This window comes from Trichechus manatus, unplaced genomic scaffold (genome assembly GCF_000243295.1).
Source record: "Trichechus manatus latirostris isolate Lorelei unplaced genomic scaffold, TriManLat1.0 scaffold00138, whole genome shotgun sequence".
NCBI lineage: Eukaryota > Metazoa > Chordata > Mammalia > Sirenia > Trichechidae > Trichechus > Trichechus manatus.
In genome coordinates this window covers 281,517-301,637 of record NW_004444074.1, presented here as the reverse complement: position 1 = coordinate 301,637, position 20,121 = coordinate 281,517, and the positions used below count along the sequence as shown (strand labels likewise).

Here is a 20,121-nt window from a genome sequence, read left to right as displayed (position 1 = left end):
AAACAATAGCTACTAAGGAGAAAATAACTGAACATATGGTTTATACACTATACTTGTGTATTTATTTTCCATATTTACTTCTAAATTAAAACCTACATAAATAAATTTTTTAAAAAAACGAATTTTGAAAAACCCCATTTTCTGTTTCCTCTGCATTAAAAAACTCTACTTAATGAAAAATATGTCTATCTAAAAATCCTCGTTTGACACTGAAAAGCTAAAATAATCCCCTTGGAGGAAAACTCTAGGTAAATAAATTTCTTTTTTATGGGGTGTTTAATTTCTAAGAGATAAACTGGTTTCAGTTTTCTCAAGGCTTTATGCAAAACCCAGAAATTTTTGCCAGAGCAAACAGGCATTGGATTAAGGCTTGAAAAAATAAATAATGTGAGGCAGCAAGAAAGCAAAAATGGCATCTAAAACATGACTGCTCACACTTCTGCAAATTCATAACTGTACATGGTGTGCTGCAGAGATTGGTTTTAGTAGCAAAGAATGGCTTAACGGGTTGGAGAATTTCTGACCTTCAGGGCCCAGCACAGTTATATAGCACATTCATTCCACTAAATTTCTAAGTCCAGGGCAGTGGTCCCCATCCCCAAATCTTCCAACAAGCTCTTTATAACTAATTTAATAAACACCTGGATTAATGCAATTAGAAATTTTCCTACCTCATGCTGAAGTGAATCTCACAACTTTTTCTTAAAAATAACAACTTTAAATCATTTCTGCCTCCCTGGATATCGTCCAAAACAGCAGAAGTTCTTTACCCCAATATATTGCTTCTCTTTATCACTCGTCACATAAGTTGTGACCAATTGCTGAGGAAAACAAACATTTGGGCTTTACTGTAATATTCCCTGTTTCCTTAAAGCAAATACCATTCTTGGAATATCTACTCCAAGATTATTACAAGACAGAAGAAATTCAAAAGGCCACATAATCCTTCTCAATAGAGAAAAAATGCTAGCTCAAATTCTTCCAGCATGGGGAAATCATGAGTGATTGTTTAATAATGGATCAATAAATCTCACTGGTTAAGTTAAAAAAGCTTAAAAAGAGTTTTTACTTGGTATCTAAGTCAAATACCTAAAACAGCCTATTCTGGGTTCTTAGTTTTTTTCTTTTTTTGGGTAGTGGTCATTAGATTCCTTTGAGAATTTAATGAATGCTATGGCCCTTTCCTTCAGAAAAATAAATGTCCTAGTCATATACAGACCCAATTTTACGTATGATTTCAGGGTGTTCATGAACCTCCTAAAGGGCTAAATAAAGGAACCTGGTAATCGCCCTAAAGAAAATAGGGGCAGCTAGGAAGTAACAGCCTCCCCACCATGGCCCCCTGTCCTTTTAGGAGATAACAGCTCAGCTTTAACAAGATGCAAACAGTGAAATGACTGAAGCTTCCACTAAATTTTGAAACCAGAACACCTATGAATAGATAAGGTTTGGGAGTTTCTAAGGGTTTGTCTTCTATTAATACTTTGGATTATGCCATTTTAAAACACGTAACAAGCAAATCCTATGAAAAGATCATCTTCCTGTCTGTCTCCATCATGATACCTCCTCTTCCCCCGTTTCTGAAAATCCCTCTATGATAAATATTTTACATTGCAAAGATTCCCCCAGATTAGGTGAAGTTCACCTACTGAAGCCCTACAGTACTAGACATAATAGGATTTCAGAACAATAAAGGATTTTGGATAAGATTTTAAAATTCATTAAAATTAAATCTGACCAGTAAATGAAGTTTTACATTTCCTGAACCTACTGGATACTCTAGAAATCTTAACAGCTACCCGGAACGTGTCATTTGATTACAGTACTTACTTTCTAACAATGTGAGAAATCTAAGATTACCAATCCCTTAAACATTGCTTTATGCGGTAAGTGATTCAGCATGAAAGGAAATGAGCAGATTTAGAGCTTTACTGATCTTATGATTTTATAGTCTATGCTACAAGGGAAAGGAGATTAAATATAAAGCATGACTACTATCATAAAGGTTAAAGCTTACAACAGTTAACAACCCTCATCTAATGACATTATGCCCATCAATGCAGAGGCGTCATATTATTTAGATTATTTATTAAAGTTAAAAAATTGATTCATACATTTACACAAAATTTTACACTTCAGTTTGTGGCTCAAATAATAGCTTATAAGTGTCCTGACCATTTTCTTTTTAAACGGCACTCCCTTGCCCTGGCTTACTTTCCACATTTTTATTTTGACTTGTTTTTTCTTTATAGCCATGTATCATGAGCTGATTATTTATTTATAGTAATTTATTTAGACTCTGAAAAAGTTTTAAGAGCTGAGACTTGGTCTTTTCTTGTTCACTGATGCATTCTCAGTACCTAGAACATCATAGGTGATCAATAAATGAACACATATCAATAAATGGTATTTACTAGGTAGAGATATAAAATTAATTAGAGGCAAATAAAGCATAGTACAAAAGCATGGAATATAAAGTAAGAAGACTTAGCTTGAATCACTGCCTTTTTACTTATTAATTAAATGACCTTAAACAAGTCATTTAATTTCTTTGAACATCAATCTTTCTCCTTTAAAAAGATGCTGAAATACCTATCATAAGGTTACTGCAAGAGTCACTGGAAATAACGGAAGTGAAAACCTGTTTCGAACTGTAGATCACTACCCAAATGCTAGTTATTATTATTATATCCCAGCAGGTATGCTTGGCAAACCAGCAGAAAATTCTGCAAAACAGATCTTAAGAAAGTGAGATACTCTGTCACGTTTATCCTTGGTTTTGCAGACTTGTAGAGATAGAATGGAATAGTGGGAAAACTTGGCATTAGAAGGCATGGGCTTGAACTTCACTTACCAGCTGGCTGACTTTGAGAAATCCTCTTAACCTCTTTGAGGATTAATTTTCTTTTCTATAAAATGAGGGGAAAAAATACTGTCTCAAAAGGGTAACTGAATCAAATGTTGACTCAATTGCGAAAGTACTTTTTAAACTATAATACTGTGTCTGTATTTTCAGTTAAATCAGTTAACTACCTTTCCTTAAGCAAACCCTAACCTTGATTGTTCCACTAGCCAAGTGAAAGGAAAGATCATTCCAGAATGGGCTCACAGGGACAAACAGAAGAAGTATAAAAACCAAACCCAATGCCATCGAGTCGATTCCGACTCATAGCAACCCTGTAGGGCAGAGAAGAACTGCCCCGTAGGGTTTCCAGGGCTGTAAATCTTTATGGAAGCAGACTGCCACATTTTTCTCCTGCGGAGTAGCTGATGGGTTCAAACCACCAACCTTTCGGTTAGCGGCCAAGCTCTTTTACCACTGTGCCATCAGGGCTCCTGGAAGTATACATGTTCTATGCAACTGCACAGATCACATGCCCATGAAGCTGACCTGGACTTTGGGATGTGAAATTAAATATACCTGGGGTTTATCAGCTGGAGCCCTGGTGACAAAGTAGTTAAAAGCTTTGTTACTTATTTACATGTGACTTAGTTTCAGAATTTCTGTTTTCCCTTTCTATTGTGTACTTCTTCCATATACATATTCCCAACTCTTGCCAGGGGTTCTCCAACTTTGGTGGAAGGGTGGAATAGAATAGAAAAGGACAGAATGGAAGAGACAGAATAGAAACAGAAAACAGAAGTTCTGAAACTAAGTCACATGTAAATAAGTAGCAAAGCTCTGATCAACACCATGTCTATTTAATTTCACATCCCAAAGTCAAGGTTAGCTTCATGGGCATGTGGTCTGTGCAGCTGCATAGAATCTTGCACTTAGAAAGGTCTTGTGCTTGGTTTAATGCTCTACTGTTGACACCTTGAAATTCTTAATTTTTTTAATAAGGGGCCCTGCATTTTCCATTTTTGTGCTGGGCCCTGCAGATTATGTAGCTGGTCCTGCCCACAGTCTTTCCACCAGACTAGAACTCAAGGACAATAGCTTACAGTCTCAATGCCTCTGCATACAAGGGCCAATGGTAATTTAAAGGACAGTCACTAAAAACGAAACTTTTAATCAGACTGGTGATCACATATTTGTAGCCTTAAATTTTTTTTTTTTAATGTACTTTAGATGAAGGTTTACAGAACTGGTTTCTCATCAAACAGTACACGTATTGTTCTATGACACTGGATAACAACCCCACGACGTGTCAACACTTCCCCTTCTCAACCCTGGGTTCCCTATTATCAGCTTTCCTGTCCCCTCCTGCCTTCCAGTCCTTGTCCCTGGGCTGTTGTGCCCTCCTAGTCTTGTTTTGTTTTATGGGCCTGTCTTATCCTTCGTAGCCCTTAAATTCTGAAGTTGGCAAAATAATTAGTAAAAAACCAATTTAATTAAAAAGTGTTAGCCCTAATTAGAAATGCAAATGTTATCTGCCTGTTTCCAATTCACTTTACTCTTTTTGTGCCATGTCATATCCTAATGATAATAGGCCAAAAAATAATGATGCTAGTAAATGAGATACTTGGATCCAATTCTGAAATCTTAATGACTGTGGTTTATGTTTGGTTTTTGATTTGATACCTGCCACCTCACAGTAAGCAAAGCCACATTCCCACAGAAACTATCTCTGGAGTTGAAGTCCCCAACATAATCCCATTCAAGGAACTCATGCCCTTTAAATAATGCTGTTTCTTTTCTGCTCCTGCTGACTGCAGAAACAGCTAGTGATTTTTCTTTGACAGGAGCTGAAAGGTTGAAGCTGATGAACTGAACATTTCCCAGGCTACAATTCAATTTTTGATGTCTGCAGGCCAAAAAGATGGCTTTTCCCCTTAAAGCCAGATTGACCCCACACTAGTCCATTTTAACCTTTGGACTCCTTATCTGTCACCTTTGGTCTCTGGCAGTAGTTGGACAGACCAACCACAGAGGTCAGTCCACCCTCCAGTGAACAAAGGCTTGCTATGTAAAAGAGATAAGCTAGGGGCAGAGATATGATCTGAAAGAGAAGGTGCTGAGCATATCCTCTGTTCCAGAGGCATGTCCAGGACTGTCGCCACTACAGAAAGTGCAACTTCACCTGCAAACACTTTCCCGGCCCGTGATTTAAACACACACTTTTATTTAGGAAGCAGCTTGGTTTCAGGCAGAGGCAGGCAACGAACACCACAGAAGCTAGCACGTAACTGTGACCTATACTCTAACACTCCTATCTTTCTGTCTTTTTTCCCCCGCCTTTTCCTTTCTTCTGTATAAGTCTGCCACAGGCCTCTACGGATACTGTTTAGATCTGCTGTTGGCATTCAAAGAAAGGCTCTTGAAGAACTTTAAGAGACATACACAATCTTCTTCTTTTTTCTATATTCAACATTCTTTTAGCCTCAAAGATGGAAACTGGTTTCAGGACTTTAAACTCCTTGTTCCCTAAAAAGTTAATCTCCTCAACTCTGTGAAACATGTCCAATGCTTTCTATAAGTAGGGTCAGAATATTCTAACTTCATATAGTCACAAGCAGTAACAAATTAATATATTACCTTTTAAAATGTCTGCATCATTACTTAGATAGCTAGGTGAAATCTCAATGATGCTTAACACTTCCTGAACAGAACATACAATGAAATGTTGTTCAAGGTATGAATTAATTTGCTGCATGACCTTACAACAAAACAACAACTCGTTGCATCAAGTCGATTCCGACTCATAGCGACCCTATAAGACAGAGCAGAACTGCCCCATAGGGTTTCCAAGGAGCAGCTGGTGGATTTGAACTGCTGATCTTTTGGTTAGCAGCCATAGCTCTTAACCACTGTGCCACCAGGGCTCCAAGTCTATTTCCTTATCTTTTGGCTCTAAATGCTCTGAATCTAAAATGGTGATCATTATAGAATAAAATAAAAATGTGGGGAGCAAACCTAAACTCATAAACACTACATATATGTTTAAAAACATCTTGGAATAATTAGTTTCTTTATCATAACTATCAATGTACTATTATTTCATCTTTCCATTAGTTGTACTCGAGTACCTTAAAATTGAGTATATTTTCCACAGGCATGAAAGGGGGTCTTGACAGCAAAGACAAATGAGGATCAACTTTTCTGGGTCTCCAAGTAGCTGAGATGAATTGAAGGATAAAATATACTTACCTTGATTTCACTTTTTATTATTTCAGGAGCACCATATGAATAAATTACTACAATTGATGCTGGGAGTGTAGACCGGTACAACTTTTCTGGTGAGTGAATTAGCAATCTGTATCAAAAGCTCTAAAATATGTACAACCTCTGGCCCAGCAATCCCAGAATTGAGCTTTAGCATATTTCCTTCAGGGACATGTGCAAAAATTTAGGCACAAGGATATTCGTTCAGTGAGGCTTTGTTTATAACTGCAAAAAAACTGGACACAATAAAAATGTCCAACAATAGGGCAAAATTTCAATCAGTTCTATGGAAAACAAGCAACCCTTTAAAAGGATATGAAAGAAATGCATTTGAGGACAATGGCAGGATGTCCCCAATATGCTAAAGTGAAAAAAATCAGGTTACAAAGCAGTAGATACAGGAAAATCTCACTTTAAAAAGTATATACACACATTAGAAAAAAAAAAAAAAAAAAGGATATACATACATAGAAAAGGCCTGGAAAGGTGTTAACAGCAAATATCTTTGGGAGATAAGAATAAGAATAATGCTTTTTTGGGAGAGGAGGAACTCGATGTTTTCTGATTTTTCTATAATAAACACACACTATCTGCAAATACTAAACAATAACCAATATCTTTTGCTTTGTTGAGTTTAAGTACCAGTAAGACCAGTTCCAGCTTTAAAAAAAAAAAAAAATTAACCCCAGATAAGTACATTTTTAGACTGAGTAGGTAATAAAGAATGAAGATATTATCAACTTTACTATGTTTACTATGTATAAGGTAGACAGGTTTTTAAAAAAGTAAAAGGGACTCTGCATTTGAAAATTTTCCCCAAACTGATTTGTAAAATTGCCATAAAGAGTATCAGCATTCAATACTTGTTGATTCCGACTTTAACTGAAAATGAGACTAGATGTTATTTTTTTAAAAATATAGTAAACATTTTATTATGACACTATCATTTTTTGACAAACAGGACATAGGGCCTATCTGAGAATTTCTCGAAGCACCTAAAATGGCAACAAAACAAGAAGAGGGAATTTCAGTTGTATGGGCATAGTGGACTGAGTGAGCCACAGGAATAAACAAGACCTGACACAGGACTTAAGTGAGTTCTCAACAGATATACTTTAGTACTTCCAAGGAGGTATGCAATAAAAAACTATATGATTAAAACAACAGCAATGGCTTTTAATCCTTAAATTAGAGGTAACTATCCAGCATATATTCTTCAGTTTTTCTTTGTTTTTGAGAAAAATCACACTGGGTTTAAACTAATTTGGTTAACATCACTAAATGGAAATAAATAGGTAGTTTCTCTCACCTGGTCTAGTTTGCCATTTCTCTCAGTGCAGTAGAATCTATAAAGGCATAACCGCTAAATTTTTAGTAGCTGCAGCACATCTTCTTTGACTCAGTATCATTAAATTATCACTTGGGTTTAGTATAATATGGCATTTATATAGTTCTTGATCTTTATTAATGGATGTATAATTGCAGGCTTACTAAGTGTATAAAAGATCCGCATGTTCACTCGGATGGTTTCCACGTGTATCTGACTCAGAAACTAGAAGTTATACGTTGCTTATTGAACTCTAAATAAATTAAGCAATTAACTGGCAACCAGGCTATTAAAATGGTAAGCAAGTGAGTATGAAGGAAAAATAGCAATCACCGCCCTCCCCCCTCCATGGTTCACTCACTGTAAACATTACAAGCCCTCTGTGCCATGGGAACCAGCTTGCCTACCATGTGATGCTGATGTAATACCTAGAGCTAAGCACCTGGAGGAAGCAAATAAAGAGGTTTTGCTTTGGATTACTTGAATGTGTACGTGTAAAACCATAAAGCCACTAGCAGATAGTTTAATGATTTTTGTTATTATGCTGCCTGTGGGGATTTCACAATTGTATTCCCAGTCACTAGTACTGATTTAAAATAACAACAGCCTTGTAAAATTGGCAGCCTTCCTAAATAAGCTATGTAAAGTCTGCAAACGCTGGTTACTGTGCTGTGTACTCAGTGGATATTTGATAAAAATTCCGCCCCTAGGATATATTCAAAATAGGCTTACAGCAATTTCCTAAAGAACACCACTAGTTTATACAAAAGACTTTCTGGACTCTTCTTCTTACCCAAATGATTAATAGCAGTCATTCACTGGAAGCTACTTATTCATAATATGGCCATAACATCTGTCATAGTACTCTTCCTTTCTCTCACTACAGAAGTATCCTTTACCCCTGTTTACACAAATCAAGACTTTATGAGAGCCAGGAATAAAGGTCAGAGTCCCAGCTCAAATCCTACTTCCATAAAGCCTTTCCTAATAGGCTCATTTACAATGATACCTTTCTTTCCTCTGAATACCAAAAGCACCAACTGTACCATTCATTTGGCCTTGGCTTATGCTAAATTGTGTTCTCATAAACGTATTCTTTTATTGACTTGTCTTCTTAATGATTTTGAGCATCCTGATTGCAGGAACCACCACCACTACCACCAATTACCGTTGGGTTGACTCTGATTCATGGTGACCCCATGTGTGTCAGGGTAGAACTGTGCTCCATAGCGTTTTCAATGGCTGATTTTTTGGAAGATCACCAGGTCTTTCTTCTAAGGCACCTCTGGGTGAACTCAAACCTCCAACCTTTCGGTTAGCAGTTGAGCACCATCTGCACCATCCAGGGACTCCTAATGCCGGAACCATATCTTGTATTTCTTTGTATCACCCATCGCTTGCACAGAATAGATGCAATTATGATAATGATGCAAATGATAGAATTTTTACCACCAGGCTAGGGTGTCACTTCATATTTTAATTCTTTCTCCTATAATCTGGCTCATGTCAAAAGAGCAAGAACAGCAAAAATATCAGCTACCATTTACTGAGTGCTTATTATATACCAAAACTTCATAAATATTACATCTAATCCTCACAGGTATTATAAACTTCATTTTACTGATGAGGAAACTAAGGCTTAGGGTGGTTATAGAGTATATTCAAGGGCACACAGTGAAATCTTGATTAGAACTCAGGTCTGTTTCATCTCAAACACCACACTATTATTATTAGCTACATGAACAAATGGCAAGTAGTTATCCTGAATATGTAACACAAAAGACCTTTTAAGTATCTTTAAAGAGAATACTTAAGGAATGGGATATTTTAAGAATTGAGTATGAGATTTTATTGGGGAGGGATGAGTAGCACAGAGGTGGGGTTGATAGAATGGTCTATACCAAATCTCATCAAACGGACTTCAAAAAGATTCAGTTTCACCCATTGTTTGAATCTATTTTTTTTCACTCACCTTCTAGGAAGAAATATTTACATTGAGAAGTACTGTCATTTTTACATCCTCTCAGAGACAGCCCAATTTCTCAAACTAAAAATTTCCCACAAAACAAAGATGATGTAATAACAGGAAATTAAAATTTTTGGTGTTTATGAGAACGGGGTACATTAATTAACTTCAGAAGAAACATAGTAATTTAAAGGGATGTGAGAGAAGCGGCATCTGTCTTAAGAGCTGTTTAAAGCGATTTCTTCAAGTTAAACCTAATTATGCTAGTGGCAACGATACCCTGCATCATCCAATAATACAAAGCTAATTCTAACCCTATCTAAAAGTAGTCAGAATATCCTCTTTTTGTTTTTTTGGCTTTCACCTTAGAAATTCAGAAACATCAATGTGACAGCATCTACAGCACCATTCTTTAGTCTCCAGGCAGTTTAATATATGGTAATTAAAATAAGGACTCACAGCTACCAGAGAGACCCAAGAAGAGAGATAAACCAGGTTATCTGTGGAAGTTGGAGCCCCTATACTACTCTAAGGTCCAGCAGCTCCTGGAAACAGACTGACAACCTCCTTTATTTGGCTTTGGGTGGTGGTTTCTTAGTGTAATTTTAGAGAAATTACTCAGTATCAGGAGTGGATATAGGTGAGCACACAAGTTGAACTGCAGTAATTAAAAAAAAAGACCCTTCATTTATCAGTAAGAAATCTTGAATTGAGCACAAGACAACCCCACCTTTCCTGTTCATCTTCATTTTGCAGATTTCGTCTTTATTTAACTTGGCTAATCATAGTTCCAATAATGCCAAAGTTGAGAGTTCTTTTTATTTTTTGGTTCTAGGTCAATTACCGCTCTACTGTGCTTCAAACAAGCACAGCTGTGGATAAAACCACGTTATCACTGCTACTGAAAAAAGCACAAACGCACCTTTATACTCTTGACAATGGATCATTAACCTTTCCCTCGTATTTCAAGGCCATAACACCTAGCAGATTCACTAGATGTAAACTAATGTAATCACTCTTTTAAAAAATTCCACTTTTTAAGGATATATTCTCTATTCAAGGATCAGAAATAACACAAAAATAGTATTAACTGAAACTAAAAGAGGTATCTCATACCTCTTTAAATATTAATATTAGTCTCTTTAGCTAAGTATGTCTACCAGACAGAGATTAAAAAAAAAAAGTCCTTAAATCAAATGAATGCCTGGTTTCAATCACTGAATTATCAATTATTGTATTTATGTTTGTCCATTTCTGTAGTGGATGAGGCTCTAGATTTAAAAAGCATCATGGATAATAAGAACACTTATTCAACAAGAACAAGGAAATTTAAAGCAAAATTTTGAAAGGCAAAAGTTTCATAAAATTATAACACTTGGAATAGAACGTCTTGGTTTCAGGCCCTCAAAATAAAGACAACTCTTGCTAAAGAACTGTTTTAGAGCATAGAAAAAGATGGAAAGCTACCTAAATCGTTTTATAAATCAAACTAATTTGAAGAGTCAGTTCCAAATGTTTAACAAATATTTGAGCCTCTAAATGCAGAAATCTTAAATAATAAAATATTAGTAAACCAAATCCAGTAATGTTAAAAGAATAATACAAACAAGGTACAGCACAATTTTGTAAGGATGATTCAACTTTAGCACTCAACATAAGTCACTGCATTAACAATAAATGGAGAAAATCATATTCCAATAGACGCCAAAAAAGCAATCAATAAAATTCAGTAACTATATCTAATTTAAAAACTCTGCAAATAAGGAATAGAAGGAAATGCCCTCAACTTGATAAACAGTCTATGCCAGAACCTACAGCATACAGTTTACTCATTTACAAAACATGAGACTCATTCCTTTTACTATGGAAAACAAGAAAAGCGCACTAGCACTGCTGCTATTTAATCTTACACTAGTGGCCTTAGCCAAAGCAATGAGAGTTATAAATATTCAGCGACAAAACTCATTTACAAGTGATGTAATAATCCACCCAGGAAAATCAAGAAACGAAACTATTCAGCAAGGTGGCTTGATATAAAAACAAATATAAAAAGCAACAGTTTTACTATACACCTGCAGTGACTAATTAGAAAACATCATGGGAATGCAGAACTCATTCACAAGAGCCACAAAAACTTTATAAAACACCCATGAATACACCGAATAAGAAATGTGTAACTACCATACGAGGAAAACTTTAAATGAAGGTCAATTCCAACTGAAAATACTGACAGGATATTTTTTAAAAAATGGTACTTGACAAGCTGACTCTAAGATTTATCTGGAAAATAAAATAAGCAAGAACAACCAAGATATTTAAAAAAAAAAAAATGAGGGAAGCCTTGCCATATATCAAAATATCCATTGAATCTATAAGTGTGACACTGATGTGTGAATAGAAAACATATTAACAGAACATAAGAGTACAGAAGCAGACCTCAAATACTTGTAAGAGCGTAATAGTTAACACAGATAATACTTCAAATCAGTGAAGTGAGAATGGATTAAACAATAAATGATATTGGAATAAATGACTATGTGGAAAAAAAGTAAAGTTAGATCCCTACCTCACACTATAAATAAAAATAAATTCCAGATGTTCTGAAGAGTTAAAATATTTAAAAATTGTAAATACATTAGAAAAAAATATATAAAAGAATACTTTTATCACCCTGGGGGAGAGGATAGATGGAAGAGGTTTTTTAAAGTAAGAGAGACAGAACCCTGAATTCATAATAGAAAACACTGACAGGTTTGACTACAAAAAAAATTAAAAACTTTTATACAAGATACAAAGTTAAAAGCCAACAACAGTCTAGGAGAAAGAAAGTATTTTGCCACATATTTAGAATACAGAGAGCACAAAAAAAGAAAAAAAAATACCAGTAGGAAAATACTCACAAGTACAAACACGCAAATCACAGAAGAAAAATACAAAAGACCAATAAAAAACATAAAAGAATGTTAAACCTCTATGTAATACCCAAAACCAAACCCATTGCCGTTGAGTGGATTCTGACTCATAGCGACCCTATAGGACAGAGTTGAACTGCCCCATGGTGTTTCCAAGGAGCAGCTGGTAGATTCGAAATGCCGACTTTTTGGTTAGCAGCCAAGCCCTTAACCACTGCACCACCAGGACTCCTCTATGGAATAAGGGAACCACAAATAAAGAAGTATTTTAAGTGTAGGCGATTGAGACTATGCCTGTGTTTGCATCCTAGCTGTATAATCTTAGACATATTACTTAACCTCTCCGTGCCGCTCATCCGTAATTGAGGATAATACCTAACTCATAAGGCTGATAAGAAGAGAGACAGAGATAAAATGAAAAATGCTTAAGACAGTGCCTGGGACATAGCAGGAGTTCAGTAAAAAATAACTACTATTACTGTTGAAGAAGAATAAAGTAGGAGGACTTACACTACCTGACCTCAGAACCTACAATACAGCTACGGTAGTCAAAATAGCCTGGTACTGGTACAATGACAGACACATTGACCAGTGGAACAGAATTGAGAACCCAGATGTAAATCCATCCACCTAAGTTCACCTGATCTTCGAGAAGGACCCAAAGTCCATCAAATGGGGGAAAACACCATCTTTTTAACAAATGGTGCTCGCAAAACTGGATGTCCATCTGCAAAAAAATGTAACAGGACCCATACCTCACACCATACACGAAAACTAATTCAAAATGGATCAAAGACCTAAATATAAAACCAAAACCTACAAAGATCATAGAAGAAAAAATAGGATCAACGCTAGAGGCCCTAATACACAGCATTAACAGGATATAAACCCTAACTAATAACACACAAACTCCAGAAGATAAGCTAGATAACTGGGATCTTCTAAAAATTAAACACTTATGCTCACCAAGAGTAAAAAGACAACCTACAGACCGGGAAAAAACAATTGGCTTTGATGAATCCAACAAAATCTACAGAAAAATCCAGTACCTCTACAACAACGAGACAAATAATCCAATTAAAACATGGGCGAAGAATATGAACAGACACTTTGCCAAAGAAGACACTGATGCAGCTAACAGACACATGAGGAAATGTGTCTAGCCATTAGAGAACGCAAATCAAAACCACAATAAGATACTATCTCACCCCAACATTACTGGCACAAATCAAAAAAAAGAAAATAACAAATGTTGGAGAGGCTGAGGGGAGACTGGAACTCTTATGCACTGCTGGTAGGAATGCAAAATGGTACAACCATTTTGGAAAACGATATGGCGCTTCCTTAGAAAGCTAGAAATAGAAATATCATATGATCCAGCAATCCCACTCTTAGGAATATATCCTAGAGAAATAAGAGCTATCACACGAACAGCCATATGCACAGCCATGTTCACTGCAGTACTGTTCACTATAGCAAAAAGATGGAAACAACCTAGATGCCCATCAACAGATGAGTGGATAAACAATGGTACATACACACAATGGAATACTACACAACAATAAAGAACAATGAATCTGCTAAGCATCTCACAACACATGAATCTGGAGGGCATGATGCTGAGTGAAATAAGTCAATCACAAAAAGACAAATGTTGTATGAGAAAACTATTATAAAAACTCATGAAAAGGTTTACACACAAAAAGAAACAATCTTTGATGGTTACCAGGGAGCGGGGGGTGGGGAGGGAAAAACACTAGACAATAGATAAGTGGTAACTTTGGTGAAGGGTAAGACAGTACACAATACTGGGGAAGACAGCACAACTTGTCCAAGGCAAGGTCACAGAAGTTCCACAGAGACATCCAAACTCGCTGAGGGACTGAATTACTGGACTGAGGGCTGTAGCGACCATGGTCTCGGGGAACATCTAGCTCAACTGGCATAACATAGTTTATAAACAAAATGTTCTACATTCTATTTTAATCAGTAGCATCTGGTGTCTTAAAAGCTTGTGAGCAGCCATCTAAGATACTCCACTGGTCTCACCCCGTCTGAAGCAAGGAAGAATGAAGAAAACCAAAGACACAAGGGAAAGACTAGATCAAAGGATTAATGGACCACAACTACCACAGCCTCCACCAGACTGAGTCCAGCACAACTAGATGGTACCCGGCTACCACCACCAACCACTCTGACCGGGATCACAATAGAGGGTCCTGGACAGAGCTGGAGAAGACTGACGAACAAAATTCTAATTCACAAAAAAACAAACCAAACAAAACCAGACTTACTGGTCTGACAAAGACTGGAGAAATCCCAAGAGTATGGCCCCTGGACACCCTTTTAGCTCAGTAATGAAGTCACTCCTGATGTTCACCCTTTAGGCAAAGATTAGACAGGCCCATAAAACAAAACAAGACTAAATGGGCACACCAACCCAGGGGCAAGGACTAGAAGGCATGAGGGGATAGAAAAGCTGGTAATGGGGAACCCAAGGTCGAGAAGGGGAGAGTGTTGACATGTCATGGGGTTGGCAACCAAGGTCACAAAACAATATGTGTACTAATTGTTTAATGAGAAGCTAGTTTGTTCTGTAAACCTTCATCCAAGGTAAAATTTAAAAAAAAAAAAGAACGGCTATCAATGTCATTATCATCAGGGTTGGGGAAGGTACAGCTGGTAAGAACAAACTGGCAAAGCTGTTTTGGAAGACAATTTGGCAGTATGTACCAAATTTTTATCATATACATACCATTAGACCCAGAAATTCCTCTGCCAGCGATTTATCTAAAGAAACATTCACAGGTGTATACAAAGATGTATGTATCTGGATGTTTAGTGCAGCATTGTAAGAGCTCTGGATTTGGAGACAGGAAATGCTGGTTTTAGTTTCAGTTCTGCCAATAACAAGCCATGTAGCCCTGTGCAGATCACTACACCATTTCAATTTCTTTAGTTTATTACTCTATAAAATGGGGATGCTGACTTGCCCAATCTACCTCAGAGGAAAACTCTAAGGCAGTGGTCCCCAAAATGTGGTCCTTGGACCAGCATCATCTGGGAATTTGTTTGAAATGCAAATTATCAAGCCTCACCTCAGGCCTACACAATCAGAAACTTGTGGGGGAGCAGTGACCTGTGTTTTAAGAAGCTCTTCAGGTGATTCTCATGCAAGCTTAAGATTGAGACTCACTGTTCAGATAAGCACTTAAGAAATCACTTGGACAACTATAAAGCAGCACTGAAAAAGCACTATACTATTACTAATACAAAAAAATAAAACTGCTTCCACCTTTCAATTTCATGAAAAGGTACATTTTTGGATAGTTATATTACATGTTCTTCTGTTGTTCAGTACCGATGTGCAGCTAGGAAGCCAAACTTATATATGAAACCAAGTAAGTAAATACAAGAATCTTATGTAAAGGATAAAAAGCTCAAGCCTGGTCTTCATAATGGAAACACTGTTTCAGTGATAATCTTTGCCAGCATTTTATCTAATAATTCTTGAACACAAAAATGGCCACTGATTTCTCGACAAGCTATTTGTTGGCATATGACAATAACAGTAGGAATGCCGTGGCACCTTGCTTAGTGACCGCCTCTCAGAGATTGAATGTTGGCTCTCTAAAAATAAAATAGGTTTCCACATTTTTCAGAAGTTCAGATGTTTGTTTTATTAAAAAGCATGCACAGATTCTCAAGGGTATGCAACTTTTCATGATCATTTTATCAGTCTGATCCAAGATTCTACAGTTTGATCCTCTGGGTTGTCCACATATTATTTTTTTTCCTAAAAGGATTAACACTTATAACAGTAACTATTCTTTGGTTTCTGGAATGAATTCGATCACTTCTTACTGTTCTTCACTGATTTGTCAAAAATATCACCATATTTGCTAAGTTTTATACAATGCCAAGTGGAGACCTTAATCCAATAATGATATAACTCCCAATAAAATACAGTAATACCTCAGCTATTCTGTAATTTCACCTACATATAACACAGTTGAAAGTCAAGAAATTAGAGCCTGTGAAATCACCAAAATAGGTACCCAGTGGCCATACTCTAAAGGTCATGTACTTTCCCCCTAGGATTCTCATTTGGGACTATTTACTCTTTGACACAATTCTCATAGAATTTGTTACTTGGTTTCTAAAGCCACAACAAATCTGAGGCAGCAAATGAGAAGGGGCAAAAAAACTTTTATGGGTGGGTACTCATCAGTGACAAGAGAACTAAAGATTTGACAAAAATATAAAAATGCAGATAAGAGCTACAAAAGCACCAGGATCACAGGCCATCACTAGGCAATGTCAGAGCTAGAGTGACTACAGATTAACTACTCAACCTACTCATTGTATGGAGAGTACCAAAAGTTTAAAATACTCACCCAAGGTGATATAGCTACAGTAAAACCTGCGAAAGTCTTTCTTCCTGTGTAAGAAAAGTGGTAAGAACGCACCCTATCAAAGGTGGAAAACTTGCGAGACCCGGAAAAACAAGGCAGTTCCATCGAGTGCCGGCTCTCACAGGTTTCACTGCATTTGGTGCTTTTCTAACTATATCAGGTTTCATGTAATGTAAGGCAGTGTTTTAAAACACTTCCATCTAAAGTGATTAAAATAAAGGCTACAGAAATCCTTCAACTAACTGGAAAATCTAGCTCTCCAGAACAACTAATTCTATCAGGGTGTGAATAAAAGATTTATTTTAACTTATTGGAAGAAAACCCTGAAATGTGGAAATGAATGGAGTTACTCTTTTTTGAGCCCAACACATGATTCTCAACCTTGACTGCACATTAAATTCATCTGGAGAGCTGATGTATAGGCTGTATCTCAAATCAATTAAATAAAAATCTCTGGGGTGCCACCCGGGCACCAGTATCTCTTTTGGCTACATTTTTTAGCTACATTTTAATATGCAGTCACGGTTGAGAACCACTGGGCTAAGAGTACTCATGTGTTAAGATACCTTCCTCCATCCTCCCAATACACACTAATTTATTTTTGAGTCAGTCCTCATTTATTACCCTAAATCCGAATCTTTTAGTTGCTCCCACTGTTATTAACTGTTATTACCAGTCACTGTTATTTGCATATCTGGTACCACAGGGAAATGCACACACCAGCTGAAGTTCAGAGTTTTGGGTCTTAGAAACAATACTTCCTTTTTAGCAAAGAGGTCCTTAACCTTTTCTGAGATCACAGATTACTTTGAGAATCTGATTTAAAAAATATATTCATCTCCCCAACATTTTCACAGGATCTCAGAGAGTTCTTGGACCTTCTGAAACCAATCCATGTACATCTGGATAACCATGGACCCCAAATTAAGAACTTCTGCTTTAGGTGACAATAATGTGTATGTTTAAGCTCATAAAATTTAGGATTTCATGCGGAATGATCCCTAAGGATTTTTTTTAATGATGATGAACTGGGCAACAGTATGGATGCTAAATAAATACAACCTCTACAAAAATACTAATAAATACAGTTTAGAAAAAGGAACTATTAACTCTTTTAATGGGGAAAAAAAAAAGTGACAAGAGAGAGACAAAAATGAAAGAGAAATACTCTGATAATTCTTAAAGAATCTGTCTAAGCAGCAAAACTCTTAGAATAGTAAATACATTTTTCCTCTAATAAGTTGAAGGTGTCGGCAATTCAAGATAATTCCTAAGACTGCCAACTCTCAAAAGCGACCTTGCAACTACTAAGACAGAATAATCAGCTTTACAGTGGTTAAGACCACTGGCCTAGGAAACACATCTGGATTCTAAGGACTGTTTTGTCACTTACTAGCTCTATGGCCTTGAGTATTTACATAACTTCTCTAAGCTTCAATTTTATTACCTGTAAATAGAATAACTTAGTTCATCAGGTTCCTGTAATGATTAAATGAGATAACAGGCATTAAACAATCAGCACACTGACAAGCAGTCAATAAATGGCAGCTATAAATTACTGTTTAACATTTTTTTGTGCAGAGCTTTATAATTTGCCAAGTGTTACAACATACATGATCTCTTATAATTCTATGGAAGTATACTCATTACATAATGGAAGAAACTGAAGTCAAATGACTTATCCAAAGACATTAATTAGTAGGAAAAGAAATTTGGACTTGTTTGATTACACTAAGTAGTATAATTCAATACTCTTTTTCCCCTAAAAAGCTTAGAAGTACTGCCTTTTTTATTCTTAAACTATTGCTAACAGTATTATTTTGAGATTGGTTATTAAGTTTAAGGTTATTCATTCCTTTTTCTTTCACTTCATTTGCCTTTTAGCCTTTTTTAAAAAAGGGAAAATGTGAATAAGGCAGTTTATTTAACTGTGTGTAGAATTTACAGTACAAGGCATAAAACCCCCTATTCTATTTTCCCCCTCCCATTTCTTTAGCAGCTCCACCACGAATAAACACAAAGAAAAAAAGGTAAAGTTCAAATAAGTTTAATTTGATTTGATAGGAGAGCAAACCATTACTCAAAATAATAAATTCAGTGTATCATTATCTATAAATCACTTTACATGCTACTCTCGGACCTTTAATAAGGGATAATGGAAAGTTGTCTGTTGTTGGACATTCAAAAGCTCTTCAGGGTCGACCTGGGAGGGAGGCCGTAGAGCTGCTTAAGAGCTAGAGTCTAGGAAAATCTCAGCAGGTGACTCTTTCTCTGAAGCCACTCTGGAGTGAGTGCTAATACAGTAAGCAGACCAAACTGCTACTATGTAAAGTAACGCTAAACCACTCCACCGGTTTAAGGAAGCAGCTTGAATAGATGGAGTTCCCCTAACTCTGAGGTGAGATTAACCACAAGTTTGAGCACACAGAATTCTCAGAAATAGCTAAACCACAGTGGAAGGGAAGGACAACAACAACTCTTAAAAACTTCAAAAACAAAGATTTAAAGATGCGCCTAAATTCCTGCACTTCAGTGAATGAAGCGGGTGTGCATGCTGGCTTGGGCTGCAATCACCTAGTACTACAGGGGGAGACAAAAAAAACCACCCAGCTACTTTTAGCCTAGTTCTCCGCGAAGAACGGACTGCCTTTGTTTGTGTGAACGGTTTCCAACAGAAATTTATGGTCACGCGCAAACTTATTTAAAAAAACCAAAAACTAGAAGTTTGTTCACCAGCAGGACCCGCACCGGAGTCCCTCGCGTTTCCGGCCGACGGTTCCGACTCTACCGCGACCCCCTTCACCCCCTCACCCCGAGTCTCTCGAGTGTCATACGGCTCTGGCTGTCAACTGGTCAACTTCCCCGGGACGACTCCACTTCCAAATCCCCCCCCCCCCAAAGTTTACCAGAAAGATTCTTCTGTCCGACCTCCCCTCCCACCCGGGACACTTTCTGCCTTCATGAATTACCCCACACCCCCACCCCACAATACCCTTGGACGCCCAGAGACTTCCAAGCATGCAAGCTGCGATTCTGCCCTCACTTGCCCCCCAGGATGCTAGGAAAGTGACTGCCGAAAAGAAAACTTTCCGAGCGTCCGCGGAGGCGGGAGGGCGCGCGGCGCACTCACAGCTGGTTGATGGCGTTTTGCGAGATGACCGCGTTGGCGGAGAAGTAGGGGATCATGTCGGGGCCACCGAGGCTGCAGGTGCAGACGGGAGGCGCTTTTCTCTCGCGGGACAACGTGCTCAGGGTCATGGGGCCGGTTCAAGGCGCTCAGCTCGGCATCCTGGCCCTCGCCCGGTTCGGGCACTGGGCGCTCGCGTCGGACTCGGCTGGGTCGGAGGCGCGGGCAGCGCGGGCTCCCGGCGGCCGAGTTGGGCCCGCCGGGTCGC

The 20,121-nt window shown here is 37.5% G+C and overlaps 1 protein-coding gene across 3 annotated transcripts in view; it reads right to left on the bottom strand.

The window, feature by feature from the left end:
- SSH2 (slingshot protein phosphatase 2) overlaps positions 1-20,121 on the bottom strand; it is a 137,299-nt gene that overhangs the window by 86,117 nt on the left and 31,061 nt on the right. For 2 of the 3 annotated variants that reach the window (XR_002825448.1, XM_023739613.1), the window contains exon 1: positions 19,857-20,095. The exons of the other annotated variant lie outside the window; for it this stretch is intronic. Coding sequence is in view for 1 of the 2 variants with exons in the window: in XM_023739613.1 (XP_023595381.1) it covers positions 19,857-19,984 (128 nt within the window). In the remaining variant the exon portion in view is untranslated. Of the gene's footprint in view, positions 1-19,856; positions 20,096-20,121 lie in introns of those variants that run through there. 3 annotated transcript variants of the gene reach the window in all.